At 36.3% G+C, this 17,199-nt stretch overlaps 2 protein-coding genes across 6 annotated transcripts; one reads left to right on the plus strand and one right to left on the minus strand.

Moving 5' to 3' along the window:
* Positions 1–1,824: 1,824 nt before the first annotated feature.
* On the plus strand, positions 1,825–5,145 carry LOC111792756 (probable protein phosphatase 2C 5). 2 transcript variants are annotated; one of them, XM_023674333.1, is made up of 9 exons: positions 1,825–2,034; positions 2,115–2,243; positions 2,395–2,657; positions 2,762–2,933; positions 3,017–3,234; positions 3,313–3,420; positions 3,514–3,639; positions 3,925–4,157; positions 4,573–5,145. In XM_023674333.1, exons 3-9 carry the CDS (start codon positions 2,448–2,450, stop codon positions 4,790–4,792), a joined length of 1,287 nt encoding a protein of 428 aa, XP_023530101.1. In that variant the 5' UTR covers positions 1,825–2,034; positions 2,115–2,243; positions 2,395–2,447; the 3' UTR covers positions 4,793–5,145. The 2 variants fall into 2 exon arrangements, with proteins under 2 accessions (XP_023530101.1, XP_023530100.1); XM_023674332.1 differs by having other exon boundaries at positions 1,825–2,022.
* A 3,432-nt stretch (positions 5,146–8,577) lies between these two features.
* LOC111792734 (eukaryotic translation initiation factor 3 subunit A-like) lies at positions 8,578–17,036 on the minus strand. Of its 4 annotated transcripts, none has more exons than XM_023674302.1 (14): positions 17,003–17,036; positions 16,058–16,155; positions 14,876–15,357; positions 14,126–14,341; positions 13,624–13,992; positions 13,504–13,533; positions 13,065–13,292; positions 12,780–12,941; positions 12,245–12,466; positions 11,947–12,159; positions 11,663–11,869; positions 10,255–10,335; positions 9,555–9,756; positions 8,578–9,385 (listed from the first exon to the last, which is right to left on the minus strand). In XM_023674302.1, exons 2-14 carry the CDS (start codon positions 16,101–16,103, stop codon positions 8,922–8,924), a joined length of 2,922 nt encoding a protein of 973 aa, XP_023530070.1. In that variant the 5' UTR covers positions 16,104–16,155; positions 17,003–17,036; the 3' UTR covers positions 8,578–8,921. The 4 variants fall into 4 exon arrangements, with proteins under 4 accessions (XP_023530070.1, XP_023530069.1, XP_023530071.1 ...); XM_023674301.1 differs by having other exon boundaries at positions 16,951–17,034; XM_023674303.1 differs by having other exon boundaries at positions 16,058–16,161; positions 17,005–17,028.
* Positions 17,037–17,199: the final 163 nt, after the last annotated feature.

Genomic DNA, 17,199 nt, shown 5'->3' on the forward strand with positions numbered 1-17,199 from the left:
TTATGTTGGGTGGCCTCTGAGAATTTTCTTAAGATGTATGTAAATAATTTAATATATTGTTTTGTTTTAAATCTAAGTCCATTTATTTAATTATATGGTTTGAATTCTACATAAAAATATATCTTATCAATCTAAGATATTATATTTTTATATATTTAAAATATTCTTATTACGAATATTTTTTAATAGTGCGTTTTAATGAAATTAGTAGATTTAACAACAATCGGCATAAATATTAATAAAAGTAACAATATAATTTAATTTATATATTTCTAAAATTATAGGAATCTTTAAAAAATAAAAAATAAATAGTGTGATAGATTAAAATCTAAAAAAACTACCTTAGTTTTTTACTAATGTGTGAACATTAATCTAAAACGACTCCATAAAACAATGTCATAGACTTACATGTTTAAGAAAATGTCTTAAAATAATACAAAGAAAATATTAAAATAAACACAAGTAAATAGTGTTCTATACTAATCTAAAATCTACGAAATTAAATGCAATTACCCTATGCAAGTTTGACGTTTTTACTTGTGATGTCACCATCAACTATACACGGGTGTCTTGCCTTTATCTGAAATATAAAAGTAGCACATGACTTGAGTATTTTAAGAAATAGTTAATGATTCCATTATTGGAGTCAGGAAATGCAAATACATGCAATTAATAATTAGGGACGTATCATTTAAAATCATCATAGAGGTGATCTTCTATCCGAAAAAAAATTAGATGTGTAGTACTTTCCTACACACAACACACATGTGCGAGCGTGGGCCCACCAGGTTGGCTTGAACACCCCCAGGGTCTGCATGATCGAGCTAGTTGGTTGTAGTCGAACATCTGGAGGTACAACAAACCATCGTATATCATGCAAAACATGATGATGATCATCATCATAGTGTACATGTCTATACTCGTCATAAGAGGGGAAGTATTACAATGTAAATGAACATACAATATACATGAGGTCCCTATCCTTTTCATCTTAAATCATTCATGCGACACAACCCCCCACATCCTTAACATATTACCCTAGGTAACATGCATACATAAACTTTCATACATTCATCATTCATAACACTACTTAGGGGTTGGGTATAACAAAACTCTTCATTGTCATAGTGTAATATGACATCTCATACATGTACATCATCGTAATATGAGATATCATCATACTATGACATGTCTCATCATACATCTCATGTCATCATATCATAATACATCATCATCATAATATATCATAGCATCATAATACATCACATCACTATAATACTTCAAATCTTCAGAGAGTATTTAAAAAAAATATTCTTAAATTTAAAAAAAAATTGATCAATACTATAGAATTAAAAAAAAAGTACATTTATTGTCAATATATGAAGTATCACGTTTCAAAAATACGTAGAAACGTTCCAAAATATCATTAATATCTCATAGATTATCGTTATGTTATGTGAATATCAATCAAAATTTTAAAAGTAATAAGAGTTTAAGTTGAAAACTATTTTTAATTTTGTTAAAAAGTTGGTGTAATTGAAAATTACCTTTGGGGAGGAAAATAGAAATATATAGAGAGGAAGGACTATATTGCAATACAATCAAAGCAAAGGGACTGAAATGTAAAATTATAAAATAAATTAAATAAAAAAAAAAAAAGATGGTTGAAGGGTATTATAGGCATTTAGAGAAAAATGTCATTATCAGAGAGCTTGGCCGAAAATCCCATCTCCAACCCCACCGTTCCGCGTCTCTCTTTCATTCTCTCTCTACCAGTAAAAAAAAACAACGGTGGGTTTCTTTCTCTCACTTCATCTTCCTCTCTCTCTCTCTCTCTCTCTCTCTCTCTCTCTCTCTCTCTCTCTCTCTCTAGAAATTCTAGCTGGGAATTTTTCCCCGCCATTCGATCGACCTTGCTACGACTAGATAATTTGAAGGAAATTTTGAAGATTTTGTGAAAATGGCGTTGCACCACTATCCACTGTCCGATCCCCTCTGCTCGATCTGTTTCTGACACTGAATGTACCACCGCCTGTGAGACTCTGTGGTCCTTAATTTTCCTAATTTTCATCCTCATTATGATTTTCTTTTCTTTTCTTTTCTTTACCTTTCAGGAACCTGTTTGAAATTGCCCTCAATTTGGGAGCGGTTTCCGGATTTTGTTTCATTCTCTGATTTTGCGTTTCCTTGGGGTTTCGTTGGAGTCTGAGAGGGACTCTGTGTTGTGCGTTTCTTCATTTTCGGTTAGTATTTTGTTTAGTGTTGTTTATCTGTAAGTTATGCTGCTGAATCTGTGTTAAGATTTAGATCGGAACGTGGTAGTTGTTTGAGAATAATTTTTGTGGATTTGTCATCTAATGTTGCGAGGCTCATTTGGTTGATTTGAATGAGTAGGAATGAGCAGGAATTTGGGGTGTGGTCTTGGAAATGCCGAAACATAGGATGAAATGAGTCAGACAGAAGTATCAAGGATTAAACCCCCTCTCGTTCCGCTTGCTACCTTGATTGGTCGCGAGCTGAGGAACGAGAGGGTTGAGAAACCTTTTGTGAAGTATGGACAGGCTGCTTTGGCAAAGAAAGGAGAGGACTACTTTCTGATTAAGCTTGATTACCACCGTATTCCTGGAAACCCTTCTACTGCATTTTCTGTTTTTGCGGTATTATTTCCTTTCATAACTTTTTGTGCTCTTAGTTATCTAATACTTTAGTTATTGTGCTACTTGAGTTCTATGATTACTGGGGAACTGGCTTCTATTTGCAGATTTTTGATGGGCATAATGGCATATCAGCCGCTATCTTTGCAAAGGAACATTTACTGGGTAATGTTTTAAGTGCAATTCCTCAAGGGGCCAGTCGAGAAAAATGGCTACAAGCCCTTCCTCGAGCATTAGTTGCTGGTTTTGTCAAAACTGACATAGAGTTTCAGCAAAAAGGTATGTGGCATGTCGTCTATCGGTGTTCTTCTTCTTGAATACACAATGCCATTATGTGACATGTAATCTTATCTTACTTGCAGGGGAAACTTCTGGAACTACTGTTACATTTGTTGTGATTGATGGGTGGACTGTTACAGTGGCGTCCGTGGGAGATTCACGGTGCATATTAGACACCCAAGGAGGTGTGGTTTCTCTATTGACGGTTGATCATAGGCTGGAGGAAAATGAGGAAGAGAGGAAACGTGTAACTGCGAGTGGTGGTGAGGTTGGGAGGCTCAATGTTTTCGGCGGCAATGAGGTTTAATGTTATGCATCTCTGCTAACTCTAGTCATACATGATAATGTTTTTGGTCCCTTATGTGACTTCCATTTACAGGTCGGTCCTCTCCGCTGCTGGCCTGGTGGCTTATGTCTTTCTAGGTCCATTGGTGATACAGATGTAGGAGAATATATTGTCCCGATACCGCATGTTAAGCAAGTGAAGGTGACCTCTCAATCTATCAGTAGTTGTTCGACTACTTATTCAGAACGTGCCTTGACTGACTACTCTGCTATGTTTTCCTAATTGGTTATGCAGCTTTCTAATGCTGGCGGACGACTAATAATTGCTTCTGATGGTATATGGGATGCTTTATCGTCTGATATGGCTGCAAAGTCTTGTCGTGGTTTACCTGCAGAGCTTGCTGCTAAGCTAGTCGTGAAGGTGAGTTTTAATTGTAGACTTTAATGGTATGGTATGGGATCAATGTTCTAAAAGGCTTTGAAGGTTTTTTATTCCTTGAGGCAAGACTCAACATTTCGGTCTCGAACCATAGGTCTTTTTATGATGATAAAAACTAAAAGAACAAGTTGATTCTGTTTGTGTGTTTAGATTGAGGATTACTTACACCACAGTTCTTTGAAAAAACTGCCTTTAGCCTTTTGGAACATTGATAGGAGTTTCATTTCTTTTCAATCCTGTCAATATTTTGATCGACTCGTATTGTAGGAGGCTCTGCGGTCGAGGGGGTTGAAGGATGATACAACTTGCTTAGTTGTTGATATCATACCATCCGAGCAACCTATATTATTACCACCAACTCCAAGGACGAAGCAAAATGTGCTCACCACACTCTTTGGGAAGAAATATCAAAACTCTTTGGGCAAATCTGCAAATAAACTTTCTGCTGTTGGAGTGGTGGAGGAATTGTTTGAAGAAGGTTCCGCTATGCTTGCTGAAAGGTATAATTGATGCATTTCTTCTTTCTTTTGTTTATTCCCTTTTGCTCTTGAAGCATGGTATGTTGTCTGAGCTCGGACGACGGTTTCCTAGGATTATTCTATTCGCTTGGTATATATCGTACTTCAATAAACCAAATAATATCATAGTGTGGAGTTTAACTTGGACTCTTGGTTCTTCCTAACTTGTTATATTGATAGAAATAGTGGTATTAAGATAGTTTCCTAGGATTGTTCTCTTCATTGTAGATTTATTATACTGTAATTAACGAAAGACCTTTGATTTTCTTTCGTTGTTGAAAAATCTATCTCTGTTCCTAACTGTTATATTAATAGAAAACTGCTGAATTCTGGTGTAATTATTGTAATTTCTATCCAAAAGTGACTTGAAACATGTTCACTTATAATGGAAATGCAGGTTAGGCAAAGATTTAGCGTCAGATCCAAACTCAGGGATCTTCAAATGTGCAGTTTGTCAAGTGGATCAACCCCCAAATGAAAACTTGTCGATGAATTCGGGGCCTTTCTTTTCGCCATCGTCAAAGCCATGGGAAGGTCCGTTCCTCTGTGCAACATGTCGAAGAAAGAAAGACGCCATGGAAGGAAAAAGGGCGACAAAACCTACAATAACCGTCTAGTAATTTATCCATCCCATAACATAGTATATGTTGATAACTCCATATAATTTTTTTTTCTTTTTTCTTTTTTCCTCATCTGGCAGTGTGAGCATGCTTGTTTTTTGGCTTTCCCTGTGGTGATTGTTATAGATGCGTGTAAGAAAATGAGAGGGTTGAGATAAAAAGAAAGAGTTGGTAGAAGAAGAAAGATGTTTTGGAGACACTTCTAAAAAGCTTGCCTTTCATTTGGTTTCTTGCTCAGCTGTTGGACTGACTCACTCACTGACTGACTGACTGAGAAGATAGAAAAAACATGAATTTCAGAGAAAATTGTAGATTGCATAGTGTGATTGTTCCATTGTCTTAGCATTCTATATCAACATCTGCTCTTCAAGTTTGCTTCATAATTTGCAACCATGTCATAGCCATTGCTTCAATTATAATTTTTCTTATAACTCAAGACTGCTAGTTTCTCTTTAAACCCGCCTTAATCAACAAAATGAGAGAGAGACAGAATACTGAAGATTGTGTTAGCATGATTCGAACGTAATTCGAACGTGATTCGAATGAGGACACCCGAGTTATAGGTTGGTAATTGGTTTATTAAGTAAGATTGAAAGGCTTACGAGTGGTTGCAGTTCAATCGGATCAAACTATTAACTATAGAGTGTAGTTTGTAGGCAACTTTGTACAAGTAGATCTTAATCAAACTATTAACTATAGAGTGTAGTTTGTAGGCAACTTTGTACAAGTAGATCTTAGACTCTGTTTGTTCAGATATTCAAGTACGCTTAATTTTTTTAATGTATGAAAAAATAATTCAATTTAAAACAATAAACCATTATGAAAAATTTAGAATACAATAAATCACTATAATAGTTTTGAAATCAAATATGAAAAAGTTAGAAAATATAACAACTGATGTTCGGTCGAACTCAACCTACTCCATTTCTCGAACGTCTCTTGAGAATTTGAATAAAAATTTTCCAGCTTTCTTGACTCTTTCCACAGTGCACCGTGTTTTTTACGAATTAAGTATTGAAATTTTTGTAAAGAACACCACCACAACTTTCTAAAATAATAGATGAAGATGTTGTGAATAAAGGAAACACTTTCAAAGTTTCAATTTTTTTTTTAGAATAATAGTTATATAATATAATAATTGTAATGACCATAGATTTTCTACTTAATCTAGAATCGTTGTTGTACATATAATGAACATTTAATGCGGAGTGAAACTTTATAATAAAACGTGATTGTGATCTTGCATGTCTCCTCTAAGGTCTTTAATTAAAATAATACAACTTGAAATAATAAAAATAACTTAAAGTAAAAATGTCTTATACTAACTTGTAGGCTACTAAATGAAATTGCAACAAACTACTAACTCAAATTATGAAACTATCCTAAGCATGTGTCATGGTCTCCTATATTGTGATGTCACCGTCAGTCGTACAGGAGAGCCTTGCATTTACCTGAAAAATAAGAGTAGCACGTGACTTAAGTATTTTAAGAAAACTCAGGTAAGCAACCCCCCTATCAGGGTTAAATGCAAACACATACAATTTCATGAAATGAGACCTATCATAACAGTCTATTTTCCTACGATAGCTATCATAAACGGGCAATTTGAATGTGTACTTAATTTTCCTACACACGGTCTACACATACGAGTATGGTCCCACTAGTCAATTCACACACCTCCTAGATCCCTTTCTGGTCGAGCAAGCATTCTCTGGTAACTGTTGATGTCGGACACCTGTTAGGAATAGCGACCATCTTGGCAGCATTATGGTAAACATAATGATCGTTTCCTTGCTTCGTAGCGTACAGGTCCCTACTTTCGTGAAAGAAGAAGGGGTATCCCTCGAAGCATGAACAGACAATAATGCATGAGGTTCGAACAATTTTCCATTTTCATTATCATATACTAGCGTCTTGCTTAATATCATATCATTTTTATCATGTCTTCCATGCGTGTTTTGGGGTTGTATTTCATGTCAATTCATCATTTTACATGTCAATCAAATCATTTATCATTCATGTTGCACATGTCATATTGTAACATCTAAGTCCCAACAAGGTATTAAATACCTGATATTTAACATTGAGCCCAAAGTTCTCGGATTTTATTGACAATCTTAAGAATGGAATTTCAAGATAACGTAGAAGAGAAAAATACTTGGAAAAGTCCCACAAACACAAGAAAAATGTTGAAACATTGGAAAAATGGTCCAAGTTAATACAGGAGGGATATTTTGGTCATTTTGTCCTCCTTAATTAGTTACCTAAAAATTGAGATTAGAGAAATGTAAAGAAAAGAAAAGGAAAGAAAAAATAGAATAGAGAGAAAGGAAGGTTCTAGAGAGAAAAATAACCAACACAACTCTGATCCAGTCTAATTCCGGTCGAGCTTCTTTCACGAAACCTTCACAGAACCTAGAGGAGAAGCGTTGACCTTCGAATCATACAAAATCGTACCATCGGTACCCATACAGCTCAGCCCACAATCATTATGTGCAACCCGCAACGCTGACAACCCGACCTGAAGTCCACACCTCAAACTTAATCACGACACGCGTGCCTCAGCTCCACACTTCATGACACGTGCCTTATCCCCAGTCGCGGCTCACTTCGGCTCATCTAGCAGCGCACTCTTCAACTCGACTCCAGTGCTTCTCAATGGCTCCAGTGGCTCAAAAGCGACGTAAACGACTCGAATGGTCAATGGCTCCAGTGGCTCAAAAGCGACGTAAACGACTCGAATGGTGTATTTGGTTCCAATTCCAACATTTTTTACACTCGTTGAGCTTATTTTGACCTTATGATAATGGTTTAAGGTCAATATAAGCCCTATTTTCTCATATTAAATTAAATTAAGTTAGGAATTCGATTTTTATTAAGGCAAGTAAATGAATATTCAAAATAGGTGAAACCTCGGCATAAGTGAGAACGAATTTGAGGGACGAAAGCAAGCTAATTTGGAGTTAGAAAGAATTTCAGCTAAGGTAATTCAAGTAAGTGACTTTACTATCGTTATGATTGGAAAAGTTGTGTTATATATAATGATACGTGCTCAATGGTCCTGCACAAGTTATATGTTTGATACGTTCATTGTGTTTATGGTATGTTGAATGATATGATATGTTATAATGATATGATATGGTTTGCTGATTATGATATAAATGGATGTCATATTATGTCTTGATGATTTATGATACAAATGGATGTCATATTATGAAATGTTTTGAGATAAAAGGAGATTTATGACGTATAACCCGAGAGATGTTTTAAAGGTTATGATATAAATGAAATGAAATTAAATGAAATTGAGAAAAGAGGGGATGTCTTGCATGATTTTTTTACTATGAAAAATGTTGGGACCTTAGTATAAATGTATGTTCACGTGCATCGGGATATTTCGTCAAATGATGAGTACAGACGCGTATATTATGAAAAGGAAGATGATCATTATGTTTAGCATAATGCTACGACGGTTGCTATTCCTTCTAGGTGTTCAAAAACAGCACCAAGGACGCTAGCCTAACTAGCATGAGGCCTAGGAGGTGTGCAAACCGTCTAGTGGGTCTATAGTCGCACGGATTGGTTGTGTGTAGAGTAGTAAATACATATTTGATCACCTAGATCTAGGAAAACCACCAAAAGAATATAGTTTTAAATGATAGATTCATATTTGTTCCAACCGATGGTTCTCTCCCAAGACTTCCAATCCCCTTTTTTCCCATTGTATGAACTTATTGTATGAACTTGTAAGTCTTAAACTCAGAAATAAGTCCACCGAGTTCGCACCAAGAAAATTGGAATCGTTTCAACTCAAAAAGGGGGCAATTGATTTAAATAGACTCCATAAAAATGCTATTCAACACAGCTTCCAACGCCTCAAGTACTTCATATAACTCTTCCAACAATAAATTTTCTGCCACCTAAAACATTAGAACACACAACTACAAATATTATTACACCCTTTTCCCTCCTGCTTCTTCCCTCTTCCTCTTCCTCTTCCTCTTCCTCTTCCTTGCTTTCTCAATAGGACCAAAAACTCATCTTTTTTTCTTTTTCCGAGAAACGATTTAGCATTCGATCAAACCCAAAATTGTTCTTCCTTCGGTTTGCCAGACTGCCACCACAATTAGCGCTCCGGGCCACCACGAGCAGGAACTCGAGACGACGACCACGACGACCTTGAACTTCCAAATGCAGCAGGTCTACGATCATCATTGCGCCAGCTCCCTGGCTGAGATGGTCGATTGTCAGGCCTGCTGCTTCCCCATCGATCAGATTCAGGAGGTGGTGCATTAGGGCTGGAGCTCTCAGTCCGTTCACGTAGGAACCTTGGCACATATTTTCCTGCGGCCGGGGCTGCAGCCGCAGCAGCTGCAGCAGCAGGAGAAGCAGTCCTAGACTCCTGAGGTCGAGAAGCAGGAGAAACATCAGGCCTAGCAGAAGCATCGCCTGACTTGCCTCCACTAAAGAGCATTTCTTTCCGCAGTCTTTCTTTTTCTTCCAATTCGCGCTCTCTCTGCCTCTGCTTCTCAGCAATCTCATCCAATTTTGCCTTGCGTTCAGCTTCCTCCCTTTTCCTCCTTTCGGCTTCTACAAAGTTCAAAAAAGTGCAATGAGCAAAAGCAGACAAATGACGACTCCACGCTAATGTACATTATATTAAAACCTACGGATATCTTTGCAGAAGTTGTTTCAACTCATGCTCTAAGTACCCCCCTCCCCCTCCCCCATAAAAAACCATAAAACTTTTAACAAATACCTTCACGCTTGCGTGCTTCCTCCTCTTCACGCAATATTCTGATCCTCTCCTCTTCACGCCTAACATAAAAGATTTTCTTTCTCTTAGCCTCTCTTTCTGCTTTACGAGACTGAATTATTTGCCTGATATGTTCTTCTCTCTCAGCTCTACGTTTGTTGAACTCCTCTTGGCGAAGACTGATAACTCTTTCTTGGAAAATTTTCTATACAACAAAAGTTAAAAGGTTAAGTTTGATCTATGTGTCAAAAGTCAACAATTTCTGCAAACATTCATACGCTCAAGTTTCATTTCACAACATCAACGAAGTTTAGAATTATATTAAATAAAGAAAAGAAAAAAAAAAGAAATGGGCACTGTACCATCGGATAAAAAAGTAATCATGCGCTCTCGTATACTTCCAACATACCAAACATCCTAAATTTAGAGCAGAGTTCTAGGAACTTACAAATTAAACCTGAAATGATCTACACATTTTTCAATCGAAGTACACTTGAATAGTGAATTCTAAGAGTTAGAGCAGACAGATTATGAGTAATTGAAATAAAGCCATATGAAACTATTAACCTTATCCACCTAAGCATACTAATTAAGGCATATAGTCTCTACTCTACCAAGAAGTTTGGGTCCCTCTATGTACGAGTTACTAACGTCCACATGTTAAACTAAAAAATATGAAAATAATTATAATAAATAAACAAACCTTGCTCTCCAACATTCTTGCCAATCTGTTCTTCTCCTTCAGGTCACCTTCATGGCGCTGCTTGCTTAACTCGACCTCCAGCTGAAAAGCAGAAAAGGAACTCCATTTTATAATAAATAAACTTTAAAACACCCCATTAAGTATTAACATATCATCAATGGTAGCAGGAAAAAACTGATAACAAAAACAAAATAAAAGCACAAAGAAAAAAATGAATAGGTGTAATCAATACAATAAGTTAAATATTTGTCGTAAAGCACGGCATTGTAAGAATGGTATGTTGTGGAAGCCACATGCAGGAAAATCATGGCAAAATTACCCATCAGAAACATTAAGAGTAATACTTGAAAATGTTGAATTCACTAGATCAATAAGTCACGTGCAAAAGCATCAGTTCATCTTTTCAAAGTTCACATAGGATCATGGTAAATCCCAGCTAGAAATTCTCAAGAAACAGCACCCATAGTATATTTGCAACTACCCTCTCTCTACATTAACTCCTACTCACATTATAAGAAGAATCTCCCTCTTTGATAAACTTGCAGCACTGACAGGCTTTAAAGTTACAATACATGCAATAGTACTGTTGTCCAGCCCACTTTTCTATCAAACCGAGAGTGGTCAAAGAAGCAATTTCTTTTTGTCCAACTGGACAGAAGATTCCATGAAGACAGTAGTGGGTTCTCTGCTACTTTCTCTTCCACCCTCACAATACCAACATTTATGAGGTCAAATTCAAGCTATGTCACATAAGTTCTTTGCTGCTGACAAACAAGTGATATGAGATACAAGTGCAATGTGCTGAAGATTTCCTTCACTGATTGGAAAATCATCAAGCATAAAGGACCAGAGATGACATGTATCAACCTACAATCCAGCAAAATCGTTAACACCCACCCATAACTACATGTTGAAAAGACTAGGCAAGCCTCGTAGCCACTCTCTACTCTATGTCTCCACCAACGTACTCAAAAGAACAAATTGAGCAAAGATCAAGAGAGAAGCATTATCATAAGACTAACTTTATCCCCTTCTACTAAATCACTATGGTTGGAAATGTCAAGACACATACAGAAGTTGAATAAAGTAATATAAAAACATGAGAAGCATAAAAGCTAATTGGGGACTTCAACACTTCTCGATTTAGGCTGAAGTGAAAAAAGAAGTTAAGGCCACAAAAATATATCGACCTTTTTAGATGCATAAAACTACCGTAATTTGCCTATGTATTATTTAGTCATACCATATGCATGTGTAGTTAACTATATTACCAAAATGCACTAACAAATCCAATTTCACGCATTGAGAATTAATAAAGAAAAAAGGAACATGAAAACTGCAGCCAAATACAGATAATCATAGTCAAAGTTTCTTTAATATAATGGAACAATGGTTCAGAAAGAAAGACCTGCTGATCACGTTCATGAATCGTCCTCTCTTCAAGCAAACGTTGCTGAAATGCAGCTTCGATTAACGTTGCTGCCTCTTCTCTTTTTGCTCTTTCTAGATAATCCATAGTTTTGGAAAGCTTCTGCAATTTCTTTTCCATTTCCTGCCTCTCCCTTAATTGTTCAGTAAGGGCCAATTGCATTAAGGTTTGTTTAGTCAACTTTTCCTGGAGACATACTCACATGTTATTTATCGAATATACATCTATCAACAATAAGAAAATAAGTAACAAACAAAACTCACGGAATCAAGAACCGGCTTCCTGCTTCCCTTCTTTTTACCAACACGCTTTTCAGCTTCCTGAAGTAATGCCTGTGCTTCTTCAAGTTCTCGCTCTTCCATTTCCCTACGAAGCCGTTGACTTTTCCTTTGTTCATATTCTAAAGCAAGACGCTTCTGCTCAGCCTCTTCAGTTATCTTTAGTAATTTTAACCTTCTTGATTCCTCCTCACGTTCCTAAACACAGTTGATCACAATTTTTACAATTTATGAACCTCCAAAAGAACAATGAATAAGGCAATTCAAAGTATAATGAGGGTACCATTTCCAAAAGTTGTCGTTCCTGCTCTTCCTTCCTTTTCTCAATTATTGATTTCCGAGCAAGAAGCCTCTTGTGCTCTTTATCAACAATATCTGCTAAATCAGGCAATATTTCACCTGTTTTTGATGTTTTCTTTACAGGAGGGTAGATCATGGCTCTTACTTTGTTTAGGGACTCAGCAAGCACAGTCAGGTGGTCCCGAAGCCCTTCTGATTCAATACCCTACATTGATTCATAAAAAATTAAGCTATAAACATCAGTTAATTATATACTGAGAAGAATACCATTGCCTAAATCCTTAATAAATATACAGAAAAAGTTAGTCATTCCTCTAAATTCAACATAAATTAACTTTACAAAAATAAAAAAGCCGACACAAAATCAGAAGGGCTTAATGCATAAAATTCAACAGCAGTAAAAAAACAATTGGGTCACATTATGATGTAAAATCAAATTATCAACCATGGCTCAAATCTCAGCGTCTTTTTTTTGTATATATCAGAGAAGGGAGAAAAAAGAAAAGAATTTCAAATACCAAATTGCCAAATAAGACGATGTTCCTTGAATGATCGACTTTCATGGCGATGAAATTTTGTTTAACTGCATCAACTAATATTTTCTCCACGGCAGAAAAATCAAAAAATGGGATCATCTGCGACAGACTCTCAATTTTCATAGTCTGGTATACATGGGAGACCTGGAAAAACATAGATAAATAAAGACTTCAGTACATTCTAATTTAAATGTTATTAAACAATGTTTCTCTTTATATATAAGTAATGGCTTGGCGAAGTTCATAATATATAAAATATATAAGTACCTGCTGAAGTAGCCTCAGGGTAGCAAGTTTTTCAAGAGCTGGAACATATTGAGACAATTGCAATTCGGGTACAGATGAGGCTGATGAAAGCTTACCTCCAAGCTTAGATATTTTTGTGAACAACGGTTGCAATTTTAATGCAAGATCGAGAGGGAAGAACTCATGCTCCAAAAGATGATAAAGATCTTTAATTTCCTGAGTTGCACAGCTCAGGACTCCTTTAGACACCTAAACAAAAGCACAAATCTACTAAGAAAAGAGAACAAAAGTTATTGGCTACATACTTGAAGTTGTCAGAAATATGGAAAAGTGAGAAAGAGAAATTAAAGATCTTCTGCTTAACAATTCAAAAGAATGTGAAGCAATCGAAGTATAATAAATTTGGAGGGCAGAAGGGAAAAGACAACAAAAATGTCCAAGTCAACCGAGTCCAACATACCAGTTCAGAGAGAAGATTTTCCCTCGAAAGCTGGAAAAAAAAAACACAAACAGAAAAGAGTAAGGCAATATGCAGGTTGCGAAAAATAATAAGTTAAAACCAATTAAGCAAATGCATTACCACATCTCTACTCTCAAGTTTGGAGTCTAAACCGAACCCTATGAGATTAGCCATCCTCAAACTTCGCTCTTTCTCATGTTCCAGTTCTAAATGTGATGCACCATGCTTGGAGTCATAGGGGGGCACTGCAAGAGCGGCTAACACAACAGATGATGCTATCAGCTGTAGGTCCTTCTGGCTTAGATTTTTGTTGAAACTCTTCTGAAGGGAGAAAAGTTTAAGCCATGCATAGGCATGATAAAGATTACTATCCGATATCCAGAAGATCTCTGTTAATTTGACGTAGTAAACCACCATCAACGATGGCTTGGGTGTTTTCTTCACCATACACATCAAACCATGAATATCTTCCACAGAACGAAAAGCTTCCTGCAAATAATGGTAAGAAGGAATCATTTGAATTGCATTATTCGTAGAAGATAATCAAGATATGAATTGTAGGAATCTAGACATTACTTCCTCTATATGAGGGAGAAAAATTAAAGAACGGAAAAATTCAGACCTGCCAGAGTTCAAGCTCCGTGGCAACCTTCAGCTGTTCAAATCTTGTGTCAAGGTACAACTGCAAGCTCTCTGGAGCAGATAGGTCAGGCCGATCTCTTTGGTCTCTATACTTGTTGAGATTAGCAAGATGATTTCTGATAATTTCACATAATCTGCGAAATTCTGTTGTCCTTTTGTACAGCTTACAAAACTGGAAGGCACGATGGGCTGTCATCTACAAATGAAAAACGCCAGAAGAAATATTACATCTTGGTACAAAATCCATCCTGATTCATCCAGTCTATAAAGAGCACAGAACACATCAAGGACAATAAAAAAAATCAGATCCTTATAAAATTAATGTCCAAACTGAGTAAGGCACAAAATCTTGTTTCCTCCTCTTTGAAAAATTATAAGTAAAAAAATGAAATTGTGAAAGTAATCCTATGAAAAGCCAACATGCCCATCAAGGTTCAACACTCCATTCCTCAATCTTCATAACATTAACTAATTAATTCATAGCCTTCATGTTACCGCTAAAAATTCAAATACTTATGGCAAAATAGTTCCAAAAAAACCTAAACATATCTCCCAGGTACAGATGCAAAGAAGCTTTCTTAAATCCTCCAACCATCAGAACAATTAGCAAGCGAAGTTAAACTTTGACGAGATTTTAACAATCATCCCCACACCCTTATCATTTATCAGTAGATATAAACTGAAAAAATAACTCATACACCAAATAGCTGTCAATTAAGGTATGGCCTACCGCATAAAGTGCTTCCAACTTTGAGTTATTCCTTAGTATCTCAAGAACTGTTCGATATGTCTCCCATAGAAATTTAAACCAAGGGGTAACAAGTTCGCGATCAGATCTGTCCTTTCCTTTCTCCCCACTGACATAACTAAGCATCAGATCTTCTGGTCTTTTATCAGCTTCCAAGTCATCAACATCAAGAGCTTCTTCTAATGCTTGAGCTTGACTACGAGCCTGCTCTGCCTTCTCAGTGGAAAGATGCATAAAGTGCTTGATTACTTCCTCTAAAGAAGTAACATTGACTTGCTGGCAAACAATACGGTACTGAATCAAACCATCCTTTGCAAACCTTCCTTTCCTCATGTCCACACAAAGCTCAACATACTTAAACATAATCCTCTCAAGAGGTTTCTGCCATGCTCTATATTTCTTTGAAGTTATAAGATCATGAAGAGCTTGCAAGGCATCCTGCTTCTGGCCAACATTTATCAGCTCTGGATAAATGTAAGGAGAAAAAATATTAATGCTAGCGACCTTTCATTTCCCAAAAAACCAGTAAACACAGCATTCATTTCGAAATAGGGTGAATACAACGTCAGTTGTAGACTAGAAACATATACAGGAAACTCAGGGGCAAGAAGCACAATTCACAACAAAGGCAAAATGACATTTTGTATATCTAGAATTTTTTTACACACTATAATATAAGAAAAGGAACTGAATAGATAAGACACACAAAAACAATTGAAGAACCAAATTACATGGTTATAAAATGGAAGAACCAATTACATGTTACATAATGCAAACCATAAACATGTTGTCTAAATTATAGTGTTCATACATCATAGGCCTATAACGAAACAACTTCCACAAGTTATCAAACTCAAAAGTAATAACGGTATGGCATGAAGATTACCACATTACAATTTTCAAGAGGGAACTTCCAAAATTTAATTTACTTAATCGACAGGCGTTCATACATGAATAATACATATATTGTATATGTCACTCAGAACATGTACACCGAACCAACTTTCCAACAAACAACGGATGAAAAAAATTCATTGAGCATTCAGAATTCATCAAAAGGGTCATACATACTGCAAAAACGAAGTACACCCTAAAAGTCATGGTATACTTTAAAAAACAATGCAATCTACAGAAAACCCAAAAGAGAATTTTATGTCCGTTCACCTTCAGCTCGTTTTAAAGCATTCTCTGGCTTGACAAAAGAAGCCATGAGTCGATCAAATATTTAGCTCACTCAAGGACAGCATGCAACGTCAAATGACCTGAGCCACACATGAAGAACCAGTGTGAATACAAAAACCAAACGACGGAAGTGAATGGGCACTACTAATACAGCATCAAAGTGGATAATGAATAACAAAATGATAGAAATTCTGTTAATGTATAAGAATTTTATTTTGTGAGGGGAAGTTCTCGATGAATTCACCTCATCTATGACATTAAAATGAATTTTTCAATCCAACCACAGGCCAAAACTACTCATCAATGTAGTAAACTTAGACTGGTACGTATAATACAGGCAAGAAAGTGGTTATTATTCCGCTCACATAAGCATAATACTTCAATTAGTAACAAATTCACCCGTAAGGAAGTATATACATCAAAATCGATAACCCTCCCTCGACCCAAAAAAGAGAAGATTCCAAAACGCCTTCGAAAATTTCGAGCGAGGGCACAAATGCGTAGTAGCACATATCCACAACAATCGGATTGAAGGTCGATCTCTGGGAAAAATCGGAAGGAAGGTAGTCGTTTCAAGGGGCGAAATCCAAGTTCTCGCTAACCTAATAACTCCCAAAACCATTCTAGAAAAAATATACCAAAAACATACACCTTGCAGATCCACAAAAACATAACCCGTTACATGAAATTATACGCCGAAGAATATCGAACATACCCGAGGAACCCTATGATTGTAATCTTCGGATTCAAAAAAAATAAAAAAAAATCAAAAAAATTCAAAAAAAAAAATGAAGCCGTTCCAAATGGGCCTAATCACTTAACTCGATTGACGAAAAGTACAGAGGAAGATGGAGAAGGATAAATTGAAGGCGTACCGGAAGAAGAGGAGAGAATCGACGACGGAGGTGGTGAGGAAAAGAAAATTACCTGAGAGAGAGAGAAGTGATGCAGTGGCCGTGGCTAAGGGGAAGGACTCAAATTAGGGTTTAAGAGTCATTTTGATTTTGGGCTTCAACCAAATGGGCCTAATAACGGAAAGCCCATTTAAAAACCCATACATTTTGTTAAAAAAAACAAAATTGTCTTATTTGTTTTTTCTCGATGTTCAATGCTTCGATGACTTT

Source organism: Cucurbita pepo, chromosome LG04 (assembly GCF_002806865.2).
Source record: "Cucurbita pepo subsp. pepo cultivar mu-cu-16 chromosome LG04, ASM280686v2, whole genome shotgun sequence".
In the NCBI taxonomy this organism is placed as follows: domain Eukaryota; kingdom Viridiplantae; phylum Streptophyta; class Magnoliopsida; order Cucurbitales; family Cucurbitaceae; genus Cucurbita; species Cucurbita pepo.

Excerpts from the sequence above, each read along its gene's own strand:
- LOC111792756 (XM_023674333.1), top strand. The coding sequence starts at position 2,448 with ATGAGTCAGACAGAAGTATCAAGGATTAAACCCCCTCTCGTTCCGCTT. Across the intron at positions 2,934-3,016 it reads CATAGAGTTTCAGCAAAAAG|GGGAAACTTCTGGAACTACT; the intron begins GTATGTGGCATG and ends TCTTACTTGCAG. Across the intron at positions 4,158-4,572 it reads TCCGCTATGCTTGCTGAAAG|GTTAGGCAAAGATTTAGCGT; the intron begins GTATAATTGATG and ends ATGGAAATGCAG.
- LOC111792734 (XM_023674302.1), bottom strand. The coding sequence starts at position 16,103 with ATGGCTTCTTTTGTCAAGCCAGAGAATGCTTTAAAACGAGCTGAAG. Across the intron at positions 12,467-12,779 it reads TCGTCTTATTTGGCAATTTG|GGTATTGAATCAGAAGGGCT; the intron begins GTATTTGAAATT and ends GAATCAATGTAG. Across the intron at positions 9,757-10,254 it reads CAAGAATGTTGGAGAGCAAG|AAAATTTTCCAAGAAAGAGT; the intron begins GTTTGTTTATTT and ends TTTGTTGTATAG.